The sequence below is a fragment of the Anabrus simplex genome, chromosome 7 (assembly GCF_040414725.1).
Source record: "Anabrus simplex isolate iqAnaSimp1 chromosome 7, ASM4041472v1, whole genome shotgun sequence".
Lineage (NCBI taxonomy): Eukaryota > Metazoa > Arthropoda > Insecta > Orthoptera > Tettigoniidae > Anabrus > Anabrus simplex.
In genome coordinates, this window is record NC_090271.1 from 322606528 (window position 1) to 322632070 (window position 25543).

General features: G+C 41.2%; 1 protein-coding gene across 1 annotated transcript in view; it reads left to right on the forward strand.

The window, feature by feature from the left end:
• The window catches only part of smog (G-protein coupled receptor 158 smog), a 414899-nt gene that overhangs the window by 371014 nt on the left and 18342 nt on the right, over positions 1–25543 (forward strand). The window contains exons 9-10 of the mRNA XM_068228547.1: positions 6954–7115; positions 24326–24451. Coding sequence (XP_068084648.1) covers positions 6954–7115; positions 24326–24451 — 288 coding nt within the window. The remainder of the gene's footprint in view (positions 1–6953; positions 7116–24325; positions 24452–25543) is intronic.

Consider the following 25543-nt stretch of genomic DNA (forward strand, 5'->3'; position numbering starts at 1 on the left):
TCTCTGACTTGCATCCCGCGTTTTGTGAGGGCTGGCAATAGTAAATTACTTTGTTTTCGCGCGGAAGACTTGAATGAGTGCGGTGGTTCTGGTCTGTAGCAAAGAAAGATTTGTGGGAAAAAGTACTGTGGAAGCCCCTCGACCTGAGAGTCCAGTGCCCACCACTGGCTGTTGGGTAGAAAAATTAAAAGAAGTAGAATGGTAAAGAGAGTGTGGGGGCTGGAGGTGGCATAAAGAAGGACTGGCAGACCCAAGGTAAGGTTGGAGGGGGGGGGGCAGATAAAATAGCTGAAAATCTGAAAGAGACAGGACGAAAGTGGAAGTCTTGAGTAGATAGGAGTGATAGAAAGAAAGGATGGAAATACAGCAAACTCCCAATTTTCCGAGTGCGTATTTTCCGGTTTGCGGGTTATCCGCTCATGCCCAAGGTTTATTGGATTATTACTTTTATTTTTGTCACGGCATTTTGAATACGTGTGAATTTCAAACTCGCTCTCAACTGTAAGTGTGCTGACGGCACGAGAACTAAACAATGCACGGTATAGCATTCTTTGTCAGTATTCTGTGGTAGCAGTTATGGCTACGAAGCGAAGGAAGGTGTTTTTAACTTCAAAAGAAAAGCTTCCAATCATTGAAAAGTTTGTTCGGTGAACGTATGGAGCAGCACAACTTCGCTGATCAAAGGTACAGAGAGGAGGTATTCCAAGAATATGTACAAATTTTCAGAGTAGCAGTAGGCAATGACTTCATTTTCTTGGACAATAATGTACGTGCACTTTGAACCAGCCTGATGGGTGAATGTTATGAAGGTGGAGACATACACAGCATGGCTTTTGATAGTTAACTTGGGAGAAATCGTCGCAATTAACATGATCCCTATATCCTGGACAAATATCCATGCTGTTGGACATTTAGTTGGTGTGCGTGGAAGTGATAGTGACGAGTAGTATTATCATGCAATTAGACCATTCGCACAGGCTTTTTGACTAATTATTAAATGGAACAATACTCAGAAGAGAAATGTATGTATCTATGTATGCGGTGATGGTGACAGTGATTACATTCTCTCAACAATAATCAGCAATGAAAACGCAAGATATCCAGTCCATAGAAAATTGAAGTTATCAGCAAAAAAGAGAGGAAGGGCCTCTAAAATCGTTAAAATTAATGGCTCCCTAGACCTTACAAAACCTAATAGAGTCGGAAATGGGGAAGTGAGGCAGCTAGCATAAGTAATAGGTATAAATATCAAAATCAACTAAGACACCCTTCGTCACCAACCCACGCCAACAAGTTGAGAGCTCCTGATGTCCCTTTTCAGTTGCCTCTTACGCAGGCGGGAGATATCGTGAATATATTCCACCATCCCCATCCACAGCGAGTAATGTAACGTGTGTATTTATATATTTTCAGTTCCGTTTGGGCCTACTATGGACCACGTGGTTCTTATCTCTACCAGCTTTCTTCTTAGACCATCACTCCCTTATTCTTGCACTGTGAACGTCTTTAGGCTCCTGAGTATATTTCACACCTCCTCCCGCACGTACTTTTTTTCAGTTAGTGACTGGAGATAGTTTCACGTTCTGATCAACTCTTACATAGGTGGTAGGCGCTTTCCAATTTGATGCCTCTGCTGTTCATGGCCTGATCTTCATTCATGTTTGGAGTTATCCATTCTCCTAGGTACTTGAAGGAGTTAGTCCTTTGCACTGCTTTGTCCCCCAGTGGGATTGGTTTGGGTGCATCTCTGATGTTGGTGATAAACTGTGTTTTGTTGATGGCGATCTTCAAACCTACTGATCATAGATTTCACTGGGAGCAATGTCCAATTGTTGAAAGTCTTTTCTGAAAAATCTTGCCCACTTGGCATTAATCGCTTTCCCTCTACAGATGGTGTGGAAGATTCTGGAGGTGAGCCTCTGAATGTCCATTCTCATAATATGACCATAGAATTTCAATCCCCTTTTCTTCATAGATGTTGTAATGTTCTCTAATTGTTGGTACAGTTCATGGTTTATGGATAGCGCCCTCCACACTGGATGTCAGGAGTGTAAGGTCGTCTGCTAAGGCTAAACAGTTGACTGTTAACTTGTCTTTCTTATAGCCTAATCTCAATCCAGAGTCATCTTTTAGCATTTTCGACCACTCACGAATGATTTTTTTCGAGTAGGCAGTTAAAGAGGATTAGATATAAACTATCCTCTTGTCTAACACCTGTTCTGATCTCAAAGCTCTGGGACAGTTTCCCTCTGAATTTGATTCTGGCTGTAGTGTTGGTAAGAGTTGCTTTCACGATGTTCAAGGTTTTCTTATCTAGTCCCAGTTAAGCAAGTTACTCTGGAAGAGTTACTCTCTATTTACTGAATCGTAGGCCTTCTGGAAGTCGACAAATGTTGCCAAACAGGGTGAGGCGCTTACGTTTTTGTAAGTGATGATGGTTTTTAGGTTTAAGATCTGTTCGGCACATGACCTTGACTTTCGAAACCCAGCCTGGTACTCTCCGATGCAGGAGTTTAGTTGAGCCTATACTCTTGTGAGTAATACTTTGGAGAGTACCGTGTACGTCACGGATTCAAGGGGAATCCCTCTGTAGTTGTTGAGATCTGACTTGTCGCCTTTTTCGTGTAACGGGTGGATGATAGCTGGGGTCCAGTCGCTAGGTAATGCTTCTGTAACCCAGATATTAGATATGATTTCATGAATACTTTGTATTGATTCCTCAGCAGCGTATTTCCAGAGCTCTGCTATGATTCCATCCTCGCCCGCTGCTTTGTAAGAGTTCGATTCTGAAATGTCTTTCTGGATCTCCTCATTTGTTAGGGGGAGAGTCCAACTTCGTAACATTCTGAGGATCAAAATGGAGTTTCTCCTCCGGTTCCTTTGAATTAAGGTCATTGAAATACTCTGGTAGCTGCGGTGCAATCTTTAATGTTCAGTTTCATCTTTCCTTCGGCTCCCTGAAGGTGAAGTGTAGGAGCGGAGTAGGGCGTCATTTGAGATTTAAAAGTTTGGTAGAAATCTCTAGTGTTGTTTCTTTGAAAATCCCTCTCTGCTTGGTCAATAATATCTTTACTGTATTGCTTCTTGGTGTTCCTGATAATTTTAGTAGCAGTTTTCCTAGCTTCTAAGAAGTTTTTATGGTTATCCAGGCTTTTGTTACGGTTCAATATTAGCCATGCTAGCTTTCTCTTTTCAATTGCTTTGTCGCAAGTATTTGTCCACCATGGATATTTGTTCCTTCTGACCGCCGGGATGGTGGTTGCCGCTGCATCTATTATTGCCTTCTGTAATTGAGGCCAATCTTTCTTTTTTAGCGTTGTTTTTAGCCAGGATCTCGGTGAAGATATTGCTATCTTTCAGCTTGTCTGGATTGAACCTTGGAATTCGCGACTTGATGCAGTGGTTTTCTCTGCTTCTTGTAAATCGGATGAAATTGGTTTTGATCAAAGAAAGATAGTGGTATGTATCAATGTTTACACTTCTCAATACTTTGAAACTTAGCACTTCCTTGCTGTTCCTTCTACTGATGGAATTCCCTGTTCAATGAGTTATGGCATCTCCAAATCATAGCTTTCCTAAGAAGGCGTTTGAAAGTTGTAAATTCTGCACAGGTCAGTCAGCCTTTCTCCATTCCTGTTGGTCTTTTTGTGGGCTGGGTATCCTCCAGCTATGTTCTTGAATGTTCTTTCTTTGCCAATCTGGGCGTTAAAGTCCCCCGTTAAAATAGTTATGTAGTGATTTGGGATCAATATATTTAATGTTGGTGCCATTAGTAGGTGCATAGAAGTTAACAACTGTGTATGCTTTGTTGAGAGTTGTAAAAGCTATAGTGGACGTTCTTCCATTTGGAGATGATGGAGTTGATTTGTTGCTGGCTATGAAGCCTGTCCCCAAGTGAGGCACATTCATCATCACTCTTTCACCTGGTTGCCCTGTGTAGATCCAATAACCTTGTGATTCTATCACTTCTTGATCGAGGAATCTGGTCTCCTGTACAGCTGTTATCAGGATGTTGTGTTCAGTTAAAACATATAGTGTTTTGTTTAGTTTTCCTGTCTCTAGGAGGGAGTTGATGTTGATTGTCGCCAAGAATTTAAAACGTTCCTTCGTCTCACATGAAGGTGCAAGCTTCCCAGAATCCAAAGGCTCGCTTGCCCCATCAAACCTGGGGGTGGATTTTATACCACCCGGGGTAGCTTTTCCGCTGGTCGTTTTCTCCATGTTGGGAGCTTTTAAAAAAGTTTAGGGTTGGTACCCGCAGGTAACAAATTGTTAAATGCCAAGGATGTAAGCCTTGAAGCCCCGAGCACTGATCGGTTCGCCGGCCCAACTTCCCATTGGGATAGGTACCCAACCTTGCACTGGGTTGCTCGACTTAGGAGGGGCATCTCTTGCAGGTTATGTGCTGGCATTGGAGTGAAAGAGGCTAGTTGGATTCTCTTGCTGAATCTAAAATTTTCATGTTGCATATGACTGGCAACAACACATTCCACTCCCATTTGCCAGAGTCATAATGACTCCTCTCAGGTCGATTCCCGGGGCCCTATTTATTTATTTGTTTGTTTGTTTGTTTGTTTGTTTGTTTGTTTGTTTGTTTGTTTGTTTGTTTCAAGTGGCGAAGTTAAGGGGCATGGCCCTCTCTTACAATTAATCACACTTTGAATAATTTTGTGCAGATATATTGTATTATAATTTAGTAGAATTACATTAGGATATGCCAACACACGCGCTCTCACTCTGAATTTGTAAAGGAATTAAAATAGTATACTGTACATTAGCCAATATGAAATAATATTGCTCAAACAAACAAATAAACAAGCAAACAAACACACAACTATCAACTAGGTCTACATATATCAGAAAAACACAGTATATCGCCATTCACACACTCGGCTGTACAGAGTACACGTTAGTCGGTAGTTTTCAACAGGTAATCTCAGCAATATCTCTTGAATTTCGTTAATGAGTCACTGTCCCTGACACTGACTAGTAAGGAATTCCAAAATCTTGAACCGATCACAGTCAAGGAAGTCTTATGTATGTATGTATGTATGTATGTATGTATGTATGTATGTATGTATGTATGTATGTATGTATGTTTTTAATTATTTATTAATTGCATGCTCCATTAGAGAAAGAAATACTACATGTTTATTTATATATATATATATATATATATATATAATGGCAATACTAATTAATACCGTATATACAATTAATTACATATGCCTTTTGCCAATATTAACTGTTTGCTCGTTATAATATGTGAAAATTTACTTTGTTTACAAATTTAGAATAATCCTTTAAGTTTTTGTCCACGAGTTCGTATTTCTCCACCGGCCAGCGGCCCACTGAGTTTATAACACTTTTACAACGTTCACCCCTCTCGGAGTTGAGTAACTTACACTGATGATTTGTTTCACCACACATGTAGAGTCTTCTGTTATTTCGAACCTAAAGAAGTACTCACCAAATCTGTTATCATAGCTATCATATTAAGATTTAGGTTTAGTTTCATTTGCAGTCTACTCCGTACATTAGAAAAGTATGATTTACTTACGCTTCCATATGTATGTATGTATGTATGTATGTATGTAGCGGTTTGTGTTTTCGTTACCTTTCCTACACCCGTAACGAACTATTAATCTACCAAGTTTAAAATATACAGGGTCTCTCTTATAAAGCCAGACCGAACGCTGTATGGGAGGCGCGTGCATAGTTCTTCACGTTGCAAGCAGCCTGCATGTGTTCGACCTGACAAGCATGAGTCGCCAGTCTGAATCTCAGCTGTTAACATGGTGAGACAGTTATCATTGCAACACCGTATTTTCGTATGTAAAAGTTCTCGTTTCATCTTAATGGTCGTGCGAACAGTCATAACTCTCGCTATTGGTGTGCAGAAAATCCTAATGGTGTTTATGAAGTCCCTCATTATGATAGGAAGACTGGTGTTTGGTGTGCTGTTAGTGCCAGATGATTGATTGGGCGTATTGTTTTCCGAAACGACAGTAAATGCAGAGAGGTACCAAGATGACATTTTGATGCCGTTCTTCTATCAGTTAACGCAAGAAGAAAAGTCATACAGCAGAAGATTCCCTCTTTACATTCTCGGAAGTGTTTGCAGACAGAGTGATCAGTGCTGGTCTATTGGCCCCTGGTTCTCCAGATCTAACACTGTGTGATTTTTACTACTGGGGTAAACTGAGAGAAACAGTGTATGGAACTAATCCTCACACATTGGAGGAAGTGAAAGGAAACATTACGAATGATCAGAAACATTACAGTCGCAGAACTCACTCACGTCAGCCAGAATGTGGTTACCAGATATCATGCCTGTACGATATCGGCATGTAAAAGATCTCTGGTGACACATTTGGTGTTTACCCGACAAAATTCATTAAATCTCAGCCACAGACGCCCAAGAGAGTTTTGGTTTACTCGGTCTGCCATCTAGTGGGCCTAGAGTAAAACGGAACGTCGAAATTGACGAGCAGACAGCCAGATGGCGTCAACTTGAAATGTCTGCACACGGTAGCTGAGGCTATACGATTATTATTGTTATTATTATTATTATTATTATTATTATTATTATTATTATTATTATTATTATTATTATTATTATTATTATTATTATTATTATGCCTGTGTAGCCCAGGAAGGACGACCCTTCCAGCATTTTTGTAAGGTAGGATTTCATATAAGATTGTATATACGCTAAAGCAGGGCGGCCGCGCGCGACATACGTTCGGCTGAGGCAACTCCCGGAGTGCAGAATACAAACACCAAGCGATCGGTCTCAGTTTATATGAGAAACCCTGTACGTGTCAACGGAGAGTAAGCTGTCTGACCACCGAATTTCTAGAAACTCTTATATCGTGAAATATTTTCATATCCCTAAACAAGAAGATAATAGGCTATTCGATATTAACTTTATTTGTGTTGTTGTGTTTCAGTTGTGGTACCAGCACCGTGGGACGCGCCACTACCTCCCCCATGAGTTCTCAACCCGCGCCCCTCTGGACGCCTTCAAGCCGCAGGACGGTGTCACAGGCACCAACAGTGACGTGGATGTGGGGGAGATCAACCTGGCCGACATGAACCCTGAGGACATCCGGGTGAGTCAAGCAATATTTCGGACTGAAATGCCGTGGATGAGATCTTCATCTTGGAAACTTGAAACCGTGCGTGTACGACAGCAATTTTGTCGAAGTTACGATGTGATTTGCACAGCGAAGGAAATTCTTAAAAAATACTTCAATAAGACGAAAGGACCAAATCGCTTGACACTATACAGAGTGAGCCCAAATTCGCGCAGTCGGGCGTCGCAGCGCGACTCCTCACATGCCAGCAATAAAAAAATGTCTCTCACAAAAGTTCGTCCTGCGAGTATATCTGGCAGAAAAGGGACGTTGAAGAGTGGCAATCTGGCAACACTGTAACCACATGTAGGGTAACTACCTCTGTCAGCACATATTAGTCGTGCTGTACAGGGTAGAGTTTTGGGTTAGCATGCAGGAGGTCGAGGGGTCGATACTGGGTTGAGGCGTATGTTTCTTATTTCGTAAATGTAGTCCAGGTAGTATGGTATCTGGCATCTTAATCGTCAACAGCTAATAAACTCACGCCCACGACGTGGAAAGGGCGTCTTTCGAAGCTGACCAATGAAAACGATTGTTCGTCCATTTTTAGGGTCGTAGTATGTAAGTGCAAATGGTTTCTAGAGGACCCGTTGCAATCGCTGTTGACGATTAAGATGCCAGATACCATACCACCTGGACTACATTTACTAAATAAACAACATACGCCTCAACCCAGGATCGACCCCTCGACCTCCTGCATGCTAACCCAAAACTCTACCCACTGCACCAACTGTACAGGACAGAGGTAGTTACCCTACATGTGGTTACAGTGTTGCCAGATTGCCACTCTTCAGCGTCCTTTTTCTGCCGGATATACTCGCAGGACAAACTTTTGTGAGAAACATTTGTTTTATTGCTGGCATGTGAGGAGTGCGCGAATTTCGGTTCAGCCTGTTTAGTATCCAACAAGTAGGAATACAGAACTTCGCTAACGATTCCATATTTATACTTTATATGATGTGACGCGTTGTGTAGAAAGGGACCCAACGTCTGCAATGGAAATTTGACACCAGACTGAACAAAAGTGTCTGTGATATAAAAATTGGATTTCTATGTTTTTACTACTTGCGCTGCCTCTACGGGCCTTCTTAACCAAATAAATTACACAGCACTTTGAGTCTTCGCCACTTAGTTTCATGAAAATGTAAAATTTGTAAGAAAATTAGTGAAGGTTGTAATAATGTTTTTCACAAAGCACATCTTTCTTAATAACAACAGTAAATAATTAATATAATCTGAAGTATTGCATCTAGAAGCATGAACTACGAATATTTTTTGAACACTCGGTATCTTACACCAATTTTAGATCCATAAAAATCTCCAAAAAAAAAAGACTGACCTACTTAACACCTCCCCCCCTCCACCCGTGTGAATAATTTTTGGACCTGTAATGCTTTTACGGAAATATAGAATATCACACAGCACATCAACCCATTCGAATACTGATCGAGATCAGTCTCGCATGAATATGATATCTCATGGAATTCAGTGTTTCCAAACTGTTAATACAATGAAGTTGGACCTTAAAATGTTTCAGTAGTCGGTGACTGTTATAAGTTTCCAGTGCTTCTACTCTACCGTATTACTAGAAGACACGGTTTGGTTTTAGATACGAAGATATCGGAAGAGGGTACGGAGGGCCTAAAAACTCGCAGAAAATCGATGCAACCTAAGAAGGCGTCTAAAGGGCAACAGCTCTTTTAGAAGCCAGAAATAAAAATACTGTAATACTGTAATTCTGCAATAAGTAATGAAAAACTATCCAGTTTCAGTTTTCCCCTGATTAGTTTCTTCCAATTAATTGAACGGCTATACAATTATTATTTTTCTGGAAAACTAATGCATTGTTTAAGATTTTACTCTGCTTTTCATGTTATAGAAATGCAATTATTTTTGTGAAAAGGAAGCGCTCGTTTTATTTGTTTTAAAAAACATGTTTACTATGATATTGTGGGAATATCTTATTTGTATTTATTAGAACTCACCTGTGAAGAACATTATTCATTTACGTGTCTTTTAAATGTAAGCATTGTCTCTGTCTTATTTTTATACAGCGGTTAGCTGGCCGTGCGGTTAGGGGTGCGCAGCTGAGAGCTTGCATCCGGGAGATAGAAGGTTCGAATCGCATTGTCGGCAGCGCTGAGGATGGTTTTCCGTGGTTTCCCATTTTCACACCAGGCAAATGCTGGGGCTGTACCTTAATTAAGGCCATGGCCGCTTCCTTCCAACTCATTGTACTTCCTATCCCATCATCCCCATTGGTGCGACGTAAAACTACTAGCAAAAAAATATTTTTATACATCATTTTATCTCATTTAATATCTCTCCCAGTTCCCATAATGATATTAAGAGAAAACATGGTATGATTATCCAGTAATAGAGTATGTCTTTAAATGGAAAATGAATCGCCTTACTAAGTACTTTGTGAAGGTTACCTGCCTTCATCTTAATTTCTTGCGTCCAAATTTGATATCAGTGTTGTTTTTTTTACTGCTAAAATGTATCAACTATTCTCTTGAAAGTGCTTGCAAAGTTATTCATGTAGAGTAATTTAATAGGGCTTATACTGACGAAAATGTGGGTCATTCTTTCTTAAAATTGTCGGGCGCTATGCCATCTCACAATAAGATCATGGTCGAGACCGCTAACAGTTCAGCCATCCTTCACACAAAAGAATTACAAAGAAAGAGGAGGATTTTACTCACAATGAATTGACATACGAATCCGTGTGATTTATTCATTCCCCTCTCTACCGCATAGTCCAGGTCAAGACAGGGGTGCGTGTGGACAGTCCGGGGAGCAAGTACCTTCCCTCCTGGGCGAATTGGGTTCATGTTAGATCTCACGTCATACGCTCTCCCCATCTCGCTCTCTCTTCCGATGTGTTATGCTTTAGCATGGATCTGACCAATAAGAGAGAGTGTGTGTGTGTAAGCTGAGGGCTGTGCTGATTTCCTTGCCTGAAAAGAAATTTCTGGCCACGAGATTTTAATGAACACTACTGTTCACAAAACGTATAACCACCTCCTACAAATAAAGAAAAATAAGTAATTGATTTCGCATTTCCTTTCAAATAATTCTGAGGAAATAACACGTTTTCAAACTAAAGGTCTAGAGTGTTGGTATAAATGATCTTGTTTTAACCAATCGCAGCTGGACGCTTAGTCAAATTCCACGATAGAACTGGGGAGACTGATATCATAAGGTGATTTGAAAATATGAATCCAACTGACCAGCAGCTGACCGGTATGCTCTCTTCGACGCTCGGCAACAAGTACTCAGGTAGTACTTTATTTAAATACCGGAAACTTTTCCTTCGGCAGCAGAGTGAGCTGGCTACGTGGTTCTAGTCGTGTAGATACAACCTCGGCAATCCTGAGCATGCTTTTTAGTTGCTTCTTTTTCGACTCTGACATCATGTAAATGCATGCGCTGCACGTTTATTATGGCCATGGCTGATTCCTTACTCCCTCATGGGGGTGGGCGCGGTAGAAGAACAACCATGCTATCCCTGCCTGTCGTAAGAGGCGAGTAAAAGGGGCCCCAGGGTCTCTTAACTTGAGACTATTGGTTAACGAACACGGGGCCGTTAGATGAGTCCGTGTTTTCCCAGTTTTACACCAGACAAATGCTGGGGCTGTATCTTAATTAAGGCCACGGCCGCTTCCATCCCACTCCTAGCCCTTTCCTATCCCATAGTCGTCATAAAACCTATCTGCGTCGGTCCGACGTAAAGCCAATTGTTAAAAAAAAAAAGGTTAGCTGAGTCCTAGCATTGCTTCCACTTGATTGTGTCAGGCTCCTCACTTTCATCTATCTTATCCGACCTTCCTTGGTCAAGTCTTGTTTTTTCCGACCCCAACAGTATTAGAGCATTCGAGTCCTAGGGGTTTTTCATTTCCACCCCCTTCGTGTCCCGTGTCTTTCTTTCTTCTATACCTTCATTTCTCGAAGTGTCGGATCCCTCCCTTAGTGTTACTAGAGGATGGTTGCTTAGTCGTCCTTCTTAAAACCACCACCACCTGCCGCTTTCTCGCCACTCCTATGCCGTCGTCGTCGAAAACCTGTCTTTTACAATTTGCTTCACGTCGCACAGAAGTCTTATGGCGACGATGGGGTAGGAAAGGGCTAGGAGTGGCAAGGAAGCATCTATGACCTTAATTAAGCAGAGACGTGTACGAAAATTAATTAATTTTCTGTAACTCGGATTTTATTTGAGTTAGAATCATGAAACGTTGCACACTGATTTAAAAGGCATTGTTCTTAGCTATAAACTATAATCGGTTAATTTAAATAAAATGTTTTAGAATTTGCCAACTTTGTGTTTTAGTTCTATCAACGCACCTTTTCCTCAGCAACGCTAAAGTCCTGGAACTTGCGATTCTTTCTTGTCACTTCCAAGACTTTAAAGCCTGCATGTTTTTTTAATTTTATGACTATTTCGACTTATGAAATATAAATGTACTTTTCAATTTAAAAACTTAACAAAATATACATATATATGATTCTCTGAAATCCATATAATTACATATTTTGCAATCCTCTTGCAGGAAAATATGTAACAGTGTTTACCCCGCCTGTCTATCAAGTTTCAGGTTGATATCTTTAGTAGTTCAAGAGAAAAGGTGTATTTGTCAAACAAAAAGGAAGTGGTATATTCCGAGCTGTCAGAGGAGAGGTGGTGTGAAAATTACATTATTAAGTTTGAGTGGTGTCATTAAAAGTAGGAAGATAAAGTTGGAATTCAAGAGGACAAATTGGGACAAATATTTATTTATAGGAAGGGGAGTTAGGGATTGGATCAACTTGCCTTCAATAAAGTTACAATTTTATGCATTCATTTAATAAAATAAAACAACAAGCCAGCCCCGTGGTGTAAGGGTAGCGTTCCTGCCTCTCGCCCGGAGGCCCCGGGTTCGATTCCCGGCCAGGTTAGGGATTTTTGTCTCGACTTGAGGGCTGGTTCGAGGTCCATTCAGCCTACGTGATTAGAATTGAGGAGCTATCTGACAGTGAGATGGCGGCCTCGGTCTCGAAAGGCCAGAATAAAGGCCGAGAGGATGCGTCGTGCTGACCACACGGCCCCTCGTAATCTGCAGGTGTTCGGGCTGAGCAGCGGTCGCTGGGCCCTTTCAAGGGCGTTAAGTGCCGGGGGAGAGGGGTAGGAAAACAACAGATAGGGAATCTAACCTAAATACAGATCAGGATTGATTGATTGATTGATTGATTGATTGATTGATTCTTACAACACGTAACCTCGCACTGTATCAATCAAATCACAAGAAACTTTCGGAGTTAATCGCCCTGCTGGACCAACCGGAAATGATGCTTCACAGCCTCCTTCTATACCCCTAACTGTGATACCGTCAACTGCCTGAATAAACAGACATAAAGTGCAACGAAGATAAAATATGGCCATGCATGAAAAAGGGGACGTAGCAATTGAGTACATGTGTTAAGAATTTAATGTTTTAAGTGCACTTAGATACTGAATTTAACTAAGTCCTTTTGGGACTAGATTTACAAAATAATAAGCCAGCAATTTCAGCAAAAGGGAAAAAATATATAGTTTAGAGGGATTTTGTGCACGTCTCCCCTTAAGGTACAGCCCCAGCATATGCCTTGTGTGAAAATGGGAAACCACGGTAAACCATTCTCAGGGCTGACGACAGTTGGTTTCCAACCCACTATCCCCCGAATGCAATGTGATAAGTACATGACTGAAAGCCCACAGATACTTGCTCGGTGAAAACCTATCTGATTTAATGCGACAAACAAAAGAATTTTTTTTTTTTGTTAAGTAGCCATTCTCCGTTAAAGCACCGTGCATAGAATTCGTTTTGTAAATCAATGAGACGTTACAGACATTTAAAAAGATTAGGTCCGACTATCCGCTGAGTAGTCAGCGCTGAGGCCTTCCGTTCAGAGGGTCCCAGGTTCAGTTCCCGGCCAGGTCGGGGATTTTAATCACATCCGATTAATTCTTCTGACTAGGGGACTGGGTGTTTGTGTTTGTTCCAACACTTTCATCTTCAAATTCAGAGAACACACTACACTAACAACCACCACAGAAACACGCAATAGTAATTGCATCCCTTCATATAGGATTGGCGTCAGGAAGGGCATCAGGCCGTAAAACAGGGCCAAATCCACATGTATCACACAGTTTGCACTCGTGACTCCCACAAACGTGGGAAAAGTGCAAGACGACGACAATGACGACGACGAAGCAGAATAAGAAGTAGTAGAAGAAGAAGACTTCTTTTTAGAGAACTGTCACTTGTCCCAAATATCAACTCCCAAGGGATTAAACTCGGACGTTATTATTTCATTAATATTACATTACTACTGTGTATTCAAACTCTTCATGTCTTTCAAGCGTGAAATTACCAGCATGTCGCTCATTCGTTGGCTTGTCACAACTTTCAAAGACGCTGGCGGCTAGTACGTCGCTGCAACACTGGCAATTTCACGACTGAAAAACTAAACAGATTGAATACTTTAATGTTCGTAGTCGGTGAAATTAAATTATAGTTCCCTCCTGGAAACCTAATCCTTTATATTATCTACTCAAGTCAGAAATAATAACATAAAAATGCTCTAAAGGGATGTTACAATTATAAAATGAAAAATAAATAAATAAAATGTCTCAGACAAGATGATCTTCGCCCAGAAATCGGACACTTTATTGGCAGTATCAAAGCCTACCACTAACTCTTGCGTTGTGCAAGAGTATGGGCATAGTTTGCAGGTACAGAATCTCTCTTATAAACACACAATGAACGCACGGTGGTTGTACTCAGCCGAACTTACGTCGCGCGCGGCCGCCCTCACTACTGTATGAACAGGGCCTGAATCTTGTTGAAATCATCCACGCGATTTTTCTTCTTCCGTTAACTTATGGAAGAACGGTGTGAAATTATCATATTGGTACCTCACTGCATTTAGGCCCAAGTATTCATCTTGCACTAACAGCACACCAAATACCAATCTTCCTATCGTAATGAAGGACTTCATAAATACCATTAGGATTTTCTGCACGCCAACAGCGAGAGTTATGAGTGTTCACACGACCATTAAGATGAAACCAGAATTTTACACACGAAAATAGGGTGTTGCAATGGTTACTCTCTCGCCCTGTTAACAGCTGAGATTCAGACTGGTGACCGCCGCTTGCGAGGTCGAAAATGTGCAGGCTGTTTGCAAGGCCAAGAAGTGTGCGCGCGCTTCGTAGCCCAGAGTACTAACACTGTGCGTTCGGTTTGTGGTATATAAGAAAGACCCTGTATACGCAGGTGTCTCCCCACACTCGCAGAGTTCTGAGCCCTCTACGTACCCCCCATTTACGTAAATTCACTCTACATCTCCCAACACCACTCCGAAGTCTGTCGAGTGATTGAGTGATTGTCACATTTCCCAGTTAGTGTCATGACCTGCCGAAAGGCTCTCTTTCGTCTTCATCCACTGTCGGAGTATAGTGGATTGCTACAGCTGTGTCCTGGCTACCTCAGGTTTGGCAGTAAGCATTGTTATTGTCGATACATAGCTCACCCTTGATCTGAAGCGCCTCCTCGGAGGTTGATTACCAAAGAGCTTGGTCCTCTGCTGACTTTGCCCGTTCAGTTTGTGTTATGCCCCAGAAGGAGCTGTGCCTGCCAGGTGTACAGTTCAGGCTGCCAGAATTTATTCTGCGCGACTCATCAGACCAGTATCCACTTGTTTCGAGATCTTTGATATTAAAGCCAATTTACACAATTAGAGGTCTACATCTCCCCTAATCAACGCATTGTCCTACAATGTAAACTTACACTGGTGTCTCTTAGGCCCCTTTAAACGGTGGTGGTGGTGCTTATTGATGAAGTAGAACTAGCTAACCATCCTCTACAGTATATAACACTAATCAGAGGGGAAAAAAGAAAGGGACCTGACACTTCGAAAAATGAAGATATCGACCAAAGAAAGACAAGAGTCACGAAGGGCGTGAAAATGAAAGACTCCCTAGTTCTCGCAAACTTAATAGCATCTGGGTCGGAAAAGAACAAGAGTTGACCAAGAGAGGTCGGATAGGATAGACGAAAGTGAAGAGCCTGGCACAAGTAAGTGGAAGCAATGCCAGGACTCACTAAGGGCCCCCTGGTCACCAACCTACGCTCTAAAGTTCAAATCCCGTGAGGCCCCTTTTAGTCGCCTCTGACGACAGTTAGGGGATACCGTGGGTGTTATTCTACCTCCCCCATCCGCAGGGGGAGCCCCTTTAAACAGCAAGTATCATCATCATCATACACTGCTGTCACAACAGAACTTAAGTTTCGATATTTACAATGTGTTATTTGCCCTAACATTGTTTAAAATGATGACTACTACTACTACTACTAAAAATGTTTTCATTCCTCCCCTGAAGGGGGAGGCGGGCATCTTAGACGGTGACGCCGTCTCTCAGGCCAGGAGATTTGTGACGGTGAAGGAGATGCTCGGAGAAGGTGAAGTGTTTGGTGGCCGTGGCCTATACTAGGAACTGTCCCGGCATTCTCCTTGGTGCAGTAGAATGGAAAACCACGGAAAACCATTCTCAGGGCCAGCCCTGTCCCGTCTCCCGAATGCAGAGGAGTAGAGCCACGGTAGAGCCGTGGCCACCCCTCCTCTGCTCGGTTGGCCGGTCAAAATGCAGAGCTGTGGGACCACGGACCAGCCGTGGCCACTTATGGGCCGCGACCCACTCTGCATCTACCGTCGTAAAATGAATAGGTCAACGAAACGTGTAATTCACTGCTGTGCAAAACTTAAGGAAGAGATATCAGCTCCTTGATGGAAATGAATGAAAGTGCAGTAAGACGTTGCCTTAGGTCTCCCACAAGTGCATTGAAACCTGGCGTGAGGTCAGCGCAACTATAACGCCAAATGAGTCTGACCCCACAAAACGAGGCAGGAAGGGGACAAGACAGCGTGAGTCAATCAGCGAGCTGTTAAGGTGCACTGGGGTGGTGTTACTAATGACAACATGGCCCGGAGACAACATTTGGATGACTTTACACGGGGAAGAATGTTCAGGAAACTGGAAGAAGGACGAAGTGTGACGAGTGTAGCCCAGGAGTTTGGTATTGCTCACAGCATTGTTTCACGTGCATTGAGAGCATTTCGAACCACAGGCACTGCTACCCGAAGGAGAGGAAGGGGTCGACCACGGTCAACTACTGCACCAGATGACGGCTACATTATGCAGTAGGCAAGAAGAGACTCACATCAAACAACGGGTGCAGTTGCAGCCACATTTGACAGGACTGCAAGGCATCAAATCGCACGCTACACAGTGGCACGGTGACTGCATGGGGTGGTCTGTTTGCCTGACGACCATTACGTTGTGTTCCGTTGACACCCGCACATCGGCTGCACTGTTTATGATGGTGCCAAGAACATCAGGTATTCTCAGATGAGAGCAGATTCAGTCTGAGAAGTGTTTCTAGACGTCGAGAGGTGGGAGCATGTAATGCACCCAGAAACATGATGATTTTGGTGGTCCAAGTGTTACGGTGTGGGGAGGCATACTGTTGCATGGGCGTACCGACCTCCAAACCTTTGAATGGGGTACAGTCGCCGGTTAACGTTATTGTGAAAGTGTAGTCCTTCCCCCATGTTCTGGGGTGCATTCGGCCCTGACTTCATTCATATGGATGACAATGCACGGCAGTTGGAGGAACTCTTCAAACGAGAGGATATTCGGCGAATGTACTGGCCTCCCCGTCCCCCCAACTTAAATCCCATCGAGAACGTATAGGACTTGTTGGGCAGGCGAACTGTAGCACGTCCACATGCATCAACGACCATCCAGCAGTTGTCAACCGTGCTGATGGAGGAATGGAACACCCTGCCACAAGAACTCGTTACCAATATTTTGGCCAGCATGGGAACACATTGCAGAGCCTGCATCACTGTCCGTGGTGATCACACACCCTTTTAAGAACCATGTCTCTTTTTTGTGATGTCCAGGGGACCATCATTGTCGCAATGACTTACGTGTAATTTATTGTATCTGGATAAAAGTGTAATTTCTGTTCGTCTTATCGCATATTCCTTTCAGTTGCGTGCGGTACCATAGTGTAGTAGTTTCATCGAGCTATGTTACTTGGCAGTGACGCAACAAGCGAAAGTTACTTTCGTCCTGAAGTTTTGCGCAGTTGTGTATAATAGGCTTATTTTTCATACTCTGAAACTTAAGTGGTTTATGGTAACTATGACCATGGCAGAGTACACGTCTGTGAGTCACGTTTGACCAAGTAAGTCCTCTACAAAAATATTCAACGTTTAAATTTCTACACCCGTAAAATTACAGGGGCCGCATAACTACAACCCCTACATCAGGCATGTCAAGGTCACGATCTGACTGATAGTTCTGCGTGCATGAGAAACAGATGTTACAAGCGCTAGCCCAGGACGTTACCAGATGGCGCAAGCTTGGAGGGGTGAACGTTACATGCTCATATCTACAGTACTCTGTGGAATACATGCATATATTAATACAAGGTTTTCCTTAATTAAACGTGTTCAACGTGGTGTTTGAATAAAATGCACGAAACAACATGCTTCGTAATCACTGTGTGCAAGGAAAATAAATAATTACTTTAAAGGTTGCCATAAGCAATGAAGTACAAAATTAAAGGCATGTTTTTAAAGGCTTAAAATGCTGAACGCTCGAATGAACAATTATGAAGCAGAATAATGCCGAATACTATGTCACTACTACATCTGTAGCAAAACGTCATAGTTTTTAAATAAATGTAACGAAATAAAATAACCTACAATAAAAGTAACATCTCATCAAGCAACCCTCTTGATAGCATGTACATGAATACAAACACACACCAACAAATCACTGTGTTAATCCTTATGCCACAGCCTATGTAACTGTATGTTTCAACCATTACTTGTAGATCATAAGAGATAACTGGAGCCTGTCACCGGAAGGCATGCGCGGCCCTCAGTGAGCAAATACAAGCCTACTTCCACCCGCGTGCACACGTATTTCTAGCATGAGCACTGTACTTACGGTGGGCAAACTTTCACACCTGTGCCCTTAAATCACCATCATTCTTATACAAAGACACACACACGAAATGCTGTCAATTGTGTAGAGTTTTATTTACAAATTATACACGCACACACAAACAAACAACTGCCCTCTCGAAAAAAACGCTACTACGAAGAAGAAGAAGAAGAAGACTGAAGAATACAACACTTGCATGTCAACCAACTACCAACGTAACAAATTCACATACTCGATTAACGACTTGCACTCATAACTCTCACTAAAACAACAACTCCTCAACCCTCAAGACTGCCTCTTTATATACATTGCCTGGCCAGGCTTCTAGAAGAATATGACTCAACATGTTTTTTTTAAATATCGAGAGTCTCCAATAACCTATTTACAATGAACGGAATTTTCTGTAACTCTCTGGTTCCAAAGATACGTTCTTCTGGACTATTACCGTGTGTTGCACAACATTGAATTGGATTTATACATCATATATACAGGTAATAATAAATTATATACTATTAATTACGTGTTCTTACATTCAATAAACTCATATTAATATACATACAGCAGATGTTTCATGACATAACCTCACAAATAATAAGACCACGATTTATACCAAATAAAGTGTGGATATAACTACATAAATAATAATTATTATAATAGACGTAAACAACTTCATAGCCACACCTCACGAGTCATAATAATAATAATAATAATAATAATAATAATAATAATAATAATAATAATAATAATAATAACACCTGCTAATCGAGCTCGATATTTCTACTATTTACCCATGGGCTAGATAATTTTTTCCAAATTATACGAGTCCATTACACTTGCATCACTACCTCATACTGAAATCTATATCGTGAAGCCCTGAATTCTTTTTCATTTTGAGGTGTTAATCAAAGAAATTTTTTAGGAGTCCCAGATTCATCCATCTTTAAATTGTGTTCGTCCCATTCCTTATTAGTAAGTTTCAAAAATATCTCTACCAGAGGACACATAATTTATTTCGCATATATCTCCATTTCGAAAATTATCAAGACCTTGGTAACTTCTTATTGACTTAAAAGGGTCATTTCAGGAGCTGTTTGCACTGGGTGACGAAAAAACTACTTTCTCGTGTGTAACGGCTCATTAAGTTCTCTCCAGTCCACTGACACCTGTTTCCCGCAACACCCACTGGTGCAGCGAATTCATGACCTTGTAGCCAGGTTGAGTGATGTTGATAATACTAGAATCTAATTATAATTCTAAGCAATCGAATTTCATTCCTACAACGAAACAATGATATAGTTATCATAGGAAGGAATTTGTGTTGTGTTTCTACGAATTTTTGTTTTGTTCCTTGCCATTCTCTTTACAGCACTAGCGTTTCCTTCAAAGTGTTCCCCAGGAGTTAAAAATCAGTGAAATTATCATAGGAGACATCGCAATCTAAGTAGATGAAAAATTATTTTGCTAGACTGTCTTCCCATCTACGACAATTTATGTATGGAAGGAATATTTTATTACGCCGCACCGACACAGATAGGTCTTATGGCGACAATGGGATAAGAAAGACCTAGGAGTGGGAAGGAAGCGATCGTGGCCTTAATTAAGGTACATCTCCAGCATTTGCCTATTGTGAACATGGGAAATCACAGAAAACTATCTTCAGGGCTGCCGACAGTGGGGTTCAAAACCACTATCTCCTGGATGCAAGCTCACAGCTGTGCGCCCCTAATCGCACGGCTAACTCGCGCGGTACGGAAAGAATACTTCCATTATTATTATTATTATTATTATTATTATTATTATTATTATTATTATTATTATTATTATTATTATTATTATTATTATTATTATTACGGGGTTATCCGTAGAAGGTAGAGGTGAAAGAAGGTGCGGGCTGGAATGGGTCTAACTACAAGGCCGAAAGATTAATTAAAATTTAAATAAAGGTTATATTTTCAATAGACAACAAGATTTAACAAACTTTCACTAGGTGAAATAACCATAAAAAAACACAGGTACAATGATAATTTTACAAGCGAAAATACAAGTTTTAGGGGATCATTACAAGATCTAGACTACGAGCCCCAAGATCAATAATTCCTGAGCTCTCAGCTCACAACCACAATTTACCAAAGGGCAGAAAACCCCTAATTACATGGAGCACTTGCTCCCACCTAATAATGTCAAGCCTCCTAGAAGCACATTTCAAAATACCAGAAAGAGCTGACCCGCTCTCAATCTTTCAAGCCTATTAAAGGCAATACCAGACCTTTACACATAATTGCCATCAAGGCATAACTTACAAGAATTAAACAGGGGTATCTCGTACCCAGCCTACAGGGCCTTAAAGGAAAAATAATAGGTTAATAAAATGGCCCAAAATACCAATATGAATGGAGGCGTAGCTTGTGCTCCTACATGAAACCTTATAAAACCTAAGGGGCACTAGGCCGCTGGCACAGGGGCTATTCCCAAACTAGGGAGGTGACTCGTATAAGAAAATTTTTATACATTAAGAGTAGAAAATCGGTTGTGGAAACGTAGTCACCTAAACTCAAAATGAAGGGGAACTCGAGAGGGTAAAGCACACTCTATCCCAGATTTACAGTTAAAGTAATAAGAAACTTTTACATAAGCCGGCACTAAGTTACATTTTTAGAAAGGTAGGTTACATTGAAAAGGAATCGGACCTTCCCCAAGGGCTAAACTGCTGAGCTAGCAAGAAATAAAGATGTTAAATGGCCATTACTTTGTGGAAGAGCTGCTGGCGGATGAAAGAGGCGGGAAGCGCCTCCTGCTATACTTCCATACACTAAGCTAGATGTTGTACGAGTGGCGGAGAGCCAGGAAAATCAGCAGTTTTTATACTTTCGGGGAAGATTCGAGACCTTTCATGAATGATTAAGACACACCCACAGTCGTTTATTGGGTAGCTTACAGTTACACATCAACATTGGGGAAGAAAGACGCCATTGGCTGAAAATTAATGAGAGAAATTTACGATTGGCTAATTTCAAAACTGGCGGAAAGAAAGATTAATATTGCCAACCCACAAATGAAAGAACAACATTTAGTAAAGAACAAACTTATGAATACAAAATGTCTTCAAGAAAAGTTCCTTCACTTCGCACCAGGGTGCATGATCATAGTTTTTGGTAGAGACATCTGTGAGAGAATGCCCACACTTCTTGATAATTAGTAAACAAAAACAATTCGAAATTAACTCAGTGACATCTTCTGATAAACGGTTGAATTAATTCAGTTTTAAAGTTCAGAGTTTCAGCTGTAGAGGAGTACTTTAAGGCGGAAAATTCAAATGTGCGGCGTATAGGTGTACCAACCGGTACAATTATTATTATTTTTTTCTTTTTGCTATTTGCTTTACGTCGCACCGACACAGACAGGTCTTATGGCGACGATGGGATAGGAAATGCCTAGGAATTGGAAGGAAGCGGCCGTGGCCTTAATTAAGGTACAGCCCCGGCATTTGCCTGGTGAGAAAATGGGAAACCACGGAAAACCATCTTCAGGGCTGCCGACATTGGGGCTCGAACCCACTATCTCCCGATTACTGGATACTGGCCGCACTTAAGCGACTGCAGCTATCGAGCTCGGTGTTTATTATTATTATTATTATTATTATTATTATTATTATTATTATTATTATTATTATTATTAGACCATGGTATAGTAAATTCATCATATTTCATATACCTATAACTTACATTCGTCTTCTTCCTCCATTAATTTTGGTGATACACTAGTGTTCCTTATTCGTTTGCTCATTTCCTTCCTAAAATAGCACCTTTGGAAGTTTTCTTCCAACTTCCTCTAAAAACCTTTATAGTCCGTATCTTTTTCTGAAATTGCTTCGATCCTGAGTGTCTTTCGTCTGTTGCCCGTTTTCTCTATATCCTTACGGATTTCGTAAACCATCTGGGAACAGCTTTCTCCTCAACGTGAGCCAAGATCGTTCGCGTTAACATTTATTTACTTGAGGATATGGCTATGAAAAATGGATCGTCTCTTTCCCATCAATTCTATTCTTCCTTCCGTTTCAGAATAATAATTTAATCTGACTCTAAAATGTGCTTGCCATGAGGCATAGAATAATACATAAGTGATTTACACGCATTTGTAATAAATTTCCAAGCCATGGGTTCTTAGTGAAATTTCAAGGGTTATGACGTCCGTACAAATGGTTTCTGACGATTGCCACTGAAAAATTTATAATAGTTGATACAATCAGATCTTGAAGTTATTTCTCTAATGTTTGTTTCGCTCCACTGAAAAAATCCTTTGGAAATCGTCCCTCTGGCTCCAAAAAGAATAGTTAAGTGTTTTCATTCAGTCTCCATTGTGGTCTAGATCCTAGAACTTTCCTCAGATGTCTCTTTCTTTCCTTTTCTTCCAGTGGTTCTAGCCATCCTCTGCTGTTTAGGTCCAAAGTTTCAACAGCGTATAATGCTTCTGGCCCAATCGTTTATTTACTTAGTGTATGGCTGCATCACTAAAAATTAATATTTATAATCATCTCATAATTACAAACTAATATCCAGACCACGGATGTAGTCTATTGATCCCTCCGTGATAAGCAGTAACTCTGTTGGTTCGCCAGGGAAAGCTATCAGAGGACATTCTTCAACAGTCTGCTTTTCAGCATCACAGTCAAAACTTGGAGAAGTTATTTTCTTCCACTTGCCAGTGTTGGTTCTTATTCGGTTAAGAACCGATCAGATTTTGCGCAGCAATTCATAGCCACGTGGCTTGGACGTTATGCACGGCATCTTATGTTGTTCCGTCGTAGAATTAATCTGCCATGCCCGTCTTCAGCAGTCATTAATATTAAACCCGCAGTCAACATCTTTGCAGTGTCCAGGGGTGGGTGACGAGAGCAAAGCCTCCTTTACTGATGGTTGGACCGGGCGAGTTGGCCGTGCGGTTAGGATCGCGCAGCTGTGAGCTTGCATCCGGAAGATAGTCGGTTAAACCTCACCGTTGGCAGCCTTGAGGATGGTTTTCCGTAGTTTCCCATTTTCACACCAGGCAAATGTTTGGGCTATACCTTAATTAAGGCCACGGCCGCTTCCTTTCCTGTCCCATAGTCGCCACTGTGTCGGTGCGACGTAAAGCAAATAGCAAAAGAAAACTGATGGTTGGAGTTTTTATTACAAGAATTCTGGCCTGATAATGACATAATATGACATTATACCGTTTTGAGTTTTATTCTGAAACTTATATCTTTTTCTATACATTCTATTATTATTATTATTATTATTATTATTATTATTATTATTATTATTATTATTATTATTATTATTATTATTATTATTATTATTATTATTATTCCACCACATGGCTCATGTGGTATGAACCCCTGTGGGTGGGGGCGGTAGAATAACACCCACGGTATCCCCTGCCCGTCGTAAGAGGCGACTAAAAGGGGCCCCAAAGACTCTGAACTGTGGAGCGTACAAACAGTCCAGTGAACTTCCTTCAAAGACACGACCCTCGGAGAAGCGTCATAGCAATCATAAGATGCTTGTATGGAAGCAACATGTCAGTTAAACGTTCATTGCAGGGTCGTAAATAAGTATTCGTCAACCATACCGCAAGATAGTGGTGGTGATGATTGTTTTGCCTAGTTGTACTTCCTCTTAAAACAATAATCACAGATAAAACATATGGAAGGGATCCGACACTTCGAAAAATGAAGGTATCGGCGAAAGAATGACAAGGGCCACGAAGGGTGTGAAAATCGAAGACTCTCTAGGCCTCGATACTTCATGCCATCGGGGTCAGAAAAGAACAAGAGTTGACCAAGTGAGGTGGGATAGGTTACATGAAAGTGAGGAACCTGGAACAACTAAGTGAAAAAGCAATACCAGGACTCAGCTAAGGTCCCCGTGATCACCAACGCTTCTCCGAGGGTCGTGTCTTTGAAGGAAGTTGTGCAATGTGTTACGATCTATTGAACGCCAGTTATTGGTAAACCTTCCACGCCAAAACATTACTACTCTTAAACCTTGTTAGGCAGTTAAACAGAAGTGAACAATAACACAGTTCATTGGACTGTTTGTACGCACATGAGTACTGTTAAAGGTGACGATGAGAGAAAATGAATAAACAACTCCTGTGCTTTATGTTCCAGGCGGAGCTGAAGCGTCTCTACACACAGCTGGAGATTCTCAAGAACAAGACCATCCGTGCTGACAACCCACACATCTCTAAGCGCCGCGGAGGTCGGAAAGTTGCCCACCGGCGTTTCTCGTTACAGGCAAGTCACTTCAAAGAACGTGAAAATTTCACATTTTGGATTTTTACACCTTTGAACAGAGTAAGATTATTCGAATCCAAACATATATATTACGTATATTTTCCTGAAACACATGTATTTTAAGTTGCTATTCAAATGTGGTGCACCACTGCCGCTCCCCCTCCCCGAAAGTAACATACTGTAATCTTAATTTACACTTTTCTCAGGAACCATGGCAATTGAAGCAGTCAAAGTAAGAACACTTCTTTAATTGAGTAAACGCTACCAGGAAGACTTGCAAAAACGATTTACCCCTATACATATTGTATATAGTATGGAGACCAGCAACCTCCAAATTTTGAAGGGGGTGGTTTTTTAGAAAGCCCCTTTTAATATGGAAAATGTTTTTCTTTTTGATTCAGTAGTATTTGCTACATGTACTAGTGATATTTACTTGAACAAAATGCATTATGACCCATATCTTCCATTAAAATTGTACCTGAAGTTGTGGCAAATATTTTGAATTTATTGATGCGATTTGTTTCTATTTACACTCAGGTTAATGAACTAAACCCACCCATACTAATAGACATATGCATGGGACCTCTCATCACCATCATTGTCAAAGCGTGCTGTGCTTTATACCCTCATCCGCCGAGCAAGAGAGATTTGTGAGAAGAATAAATTAAACGGTGAATTTGAGTTCCTAATCAGAACATTCCTGAGCATTGGCTACTCAAGGAAACAGATAGACGACGTTCTGCATCCTAAGCCAAAATACAGGTTGTCACGTCATTCTCGTCCTTTTAGTGTGCCCTTCCTGCCGTACACACAATCTGTCACGGATAGGATAGCCTAATATCATCGTAGGCAATTGCTTGCGATCTGTCAAAGATCCTATTGGTTTAAACTGTACTGAAATGATTCCTTGCTCTTGTGGATCAGTTTATGTTGACCAAACGTGCATGAAGGTAGCAACGAGGGTTGAAAAACATCGCAGGCACTTACGTCTTTGCCAGCCAGAGAAGTCTGCTGTTGCAGAACATGCCGTCTATAATAACCATCAAATCCATTTCAGATGCAAGTTCTATCATTTATAAAGAGAAACGTAGA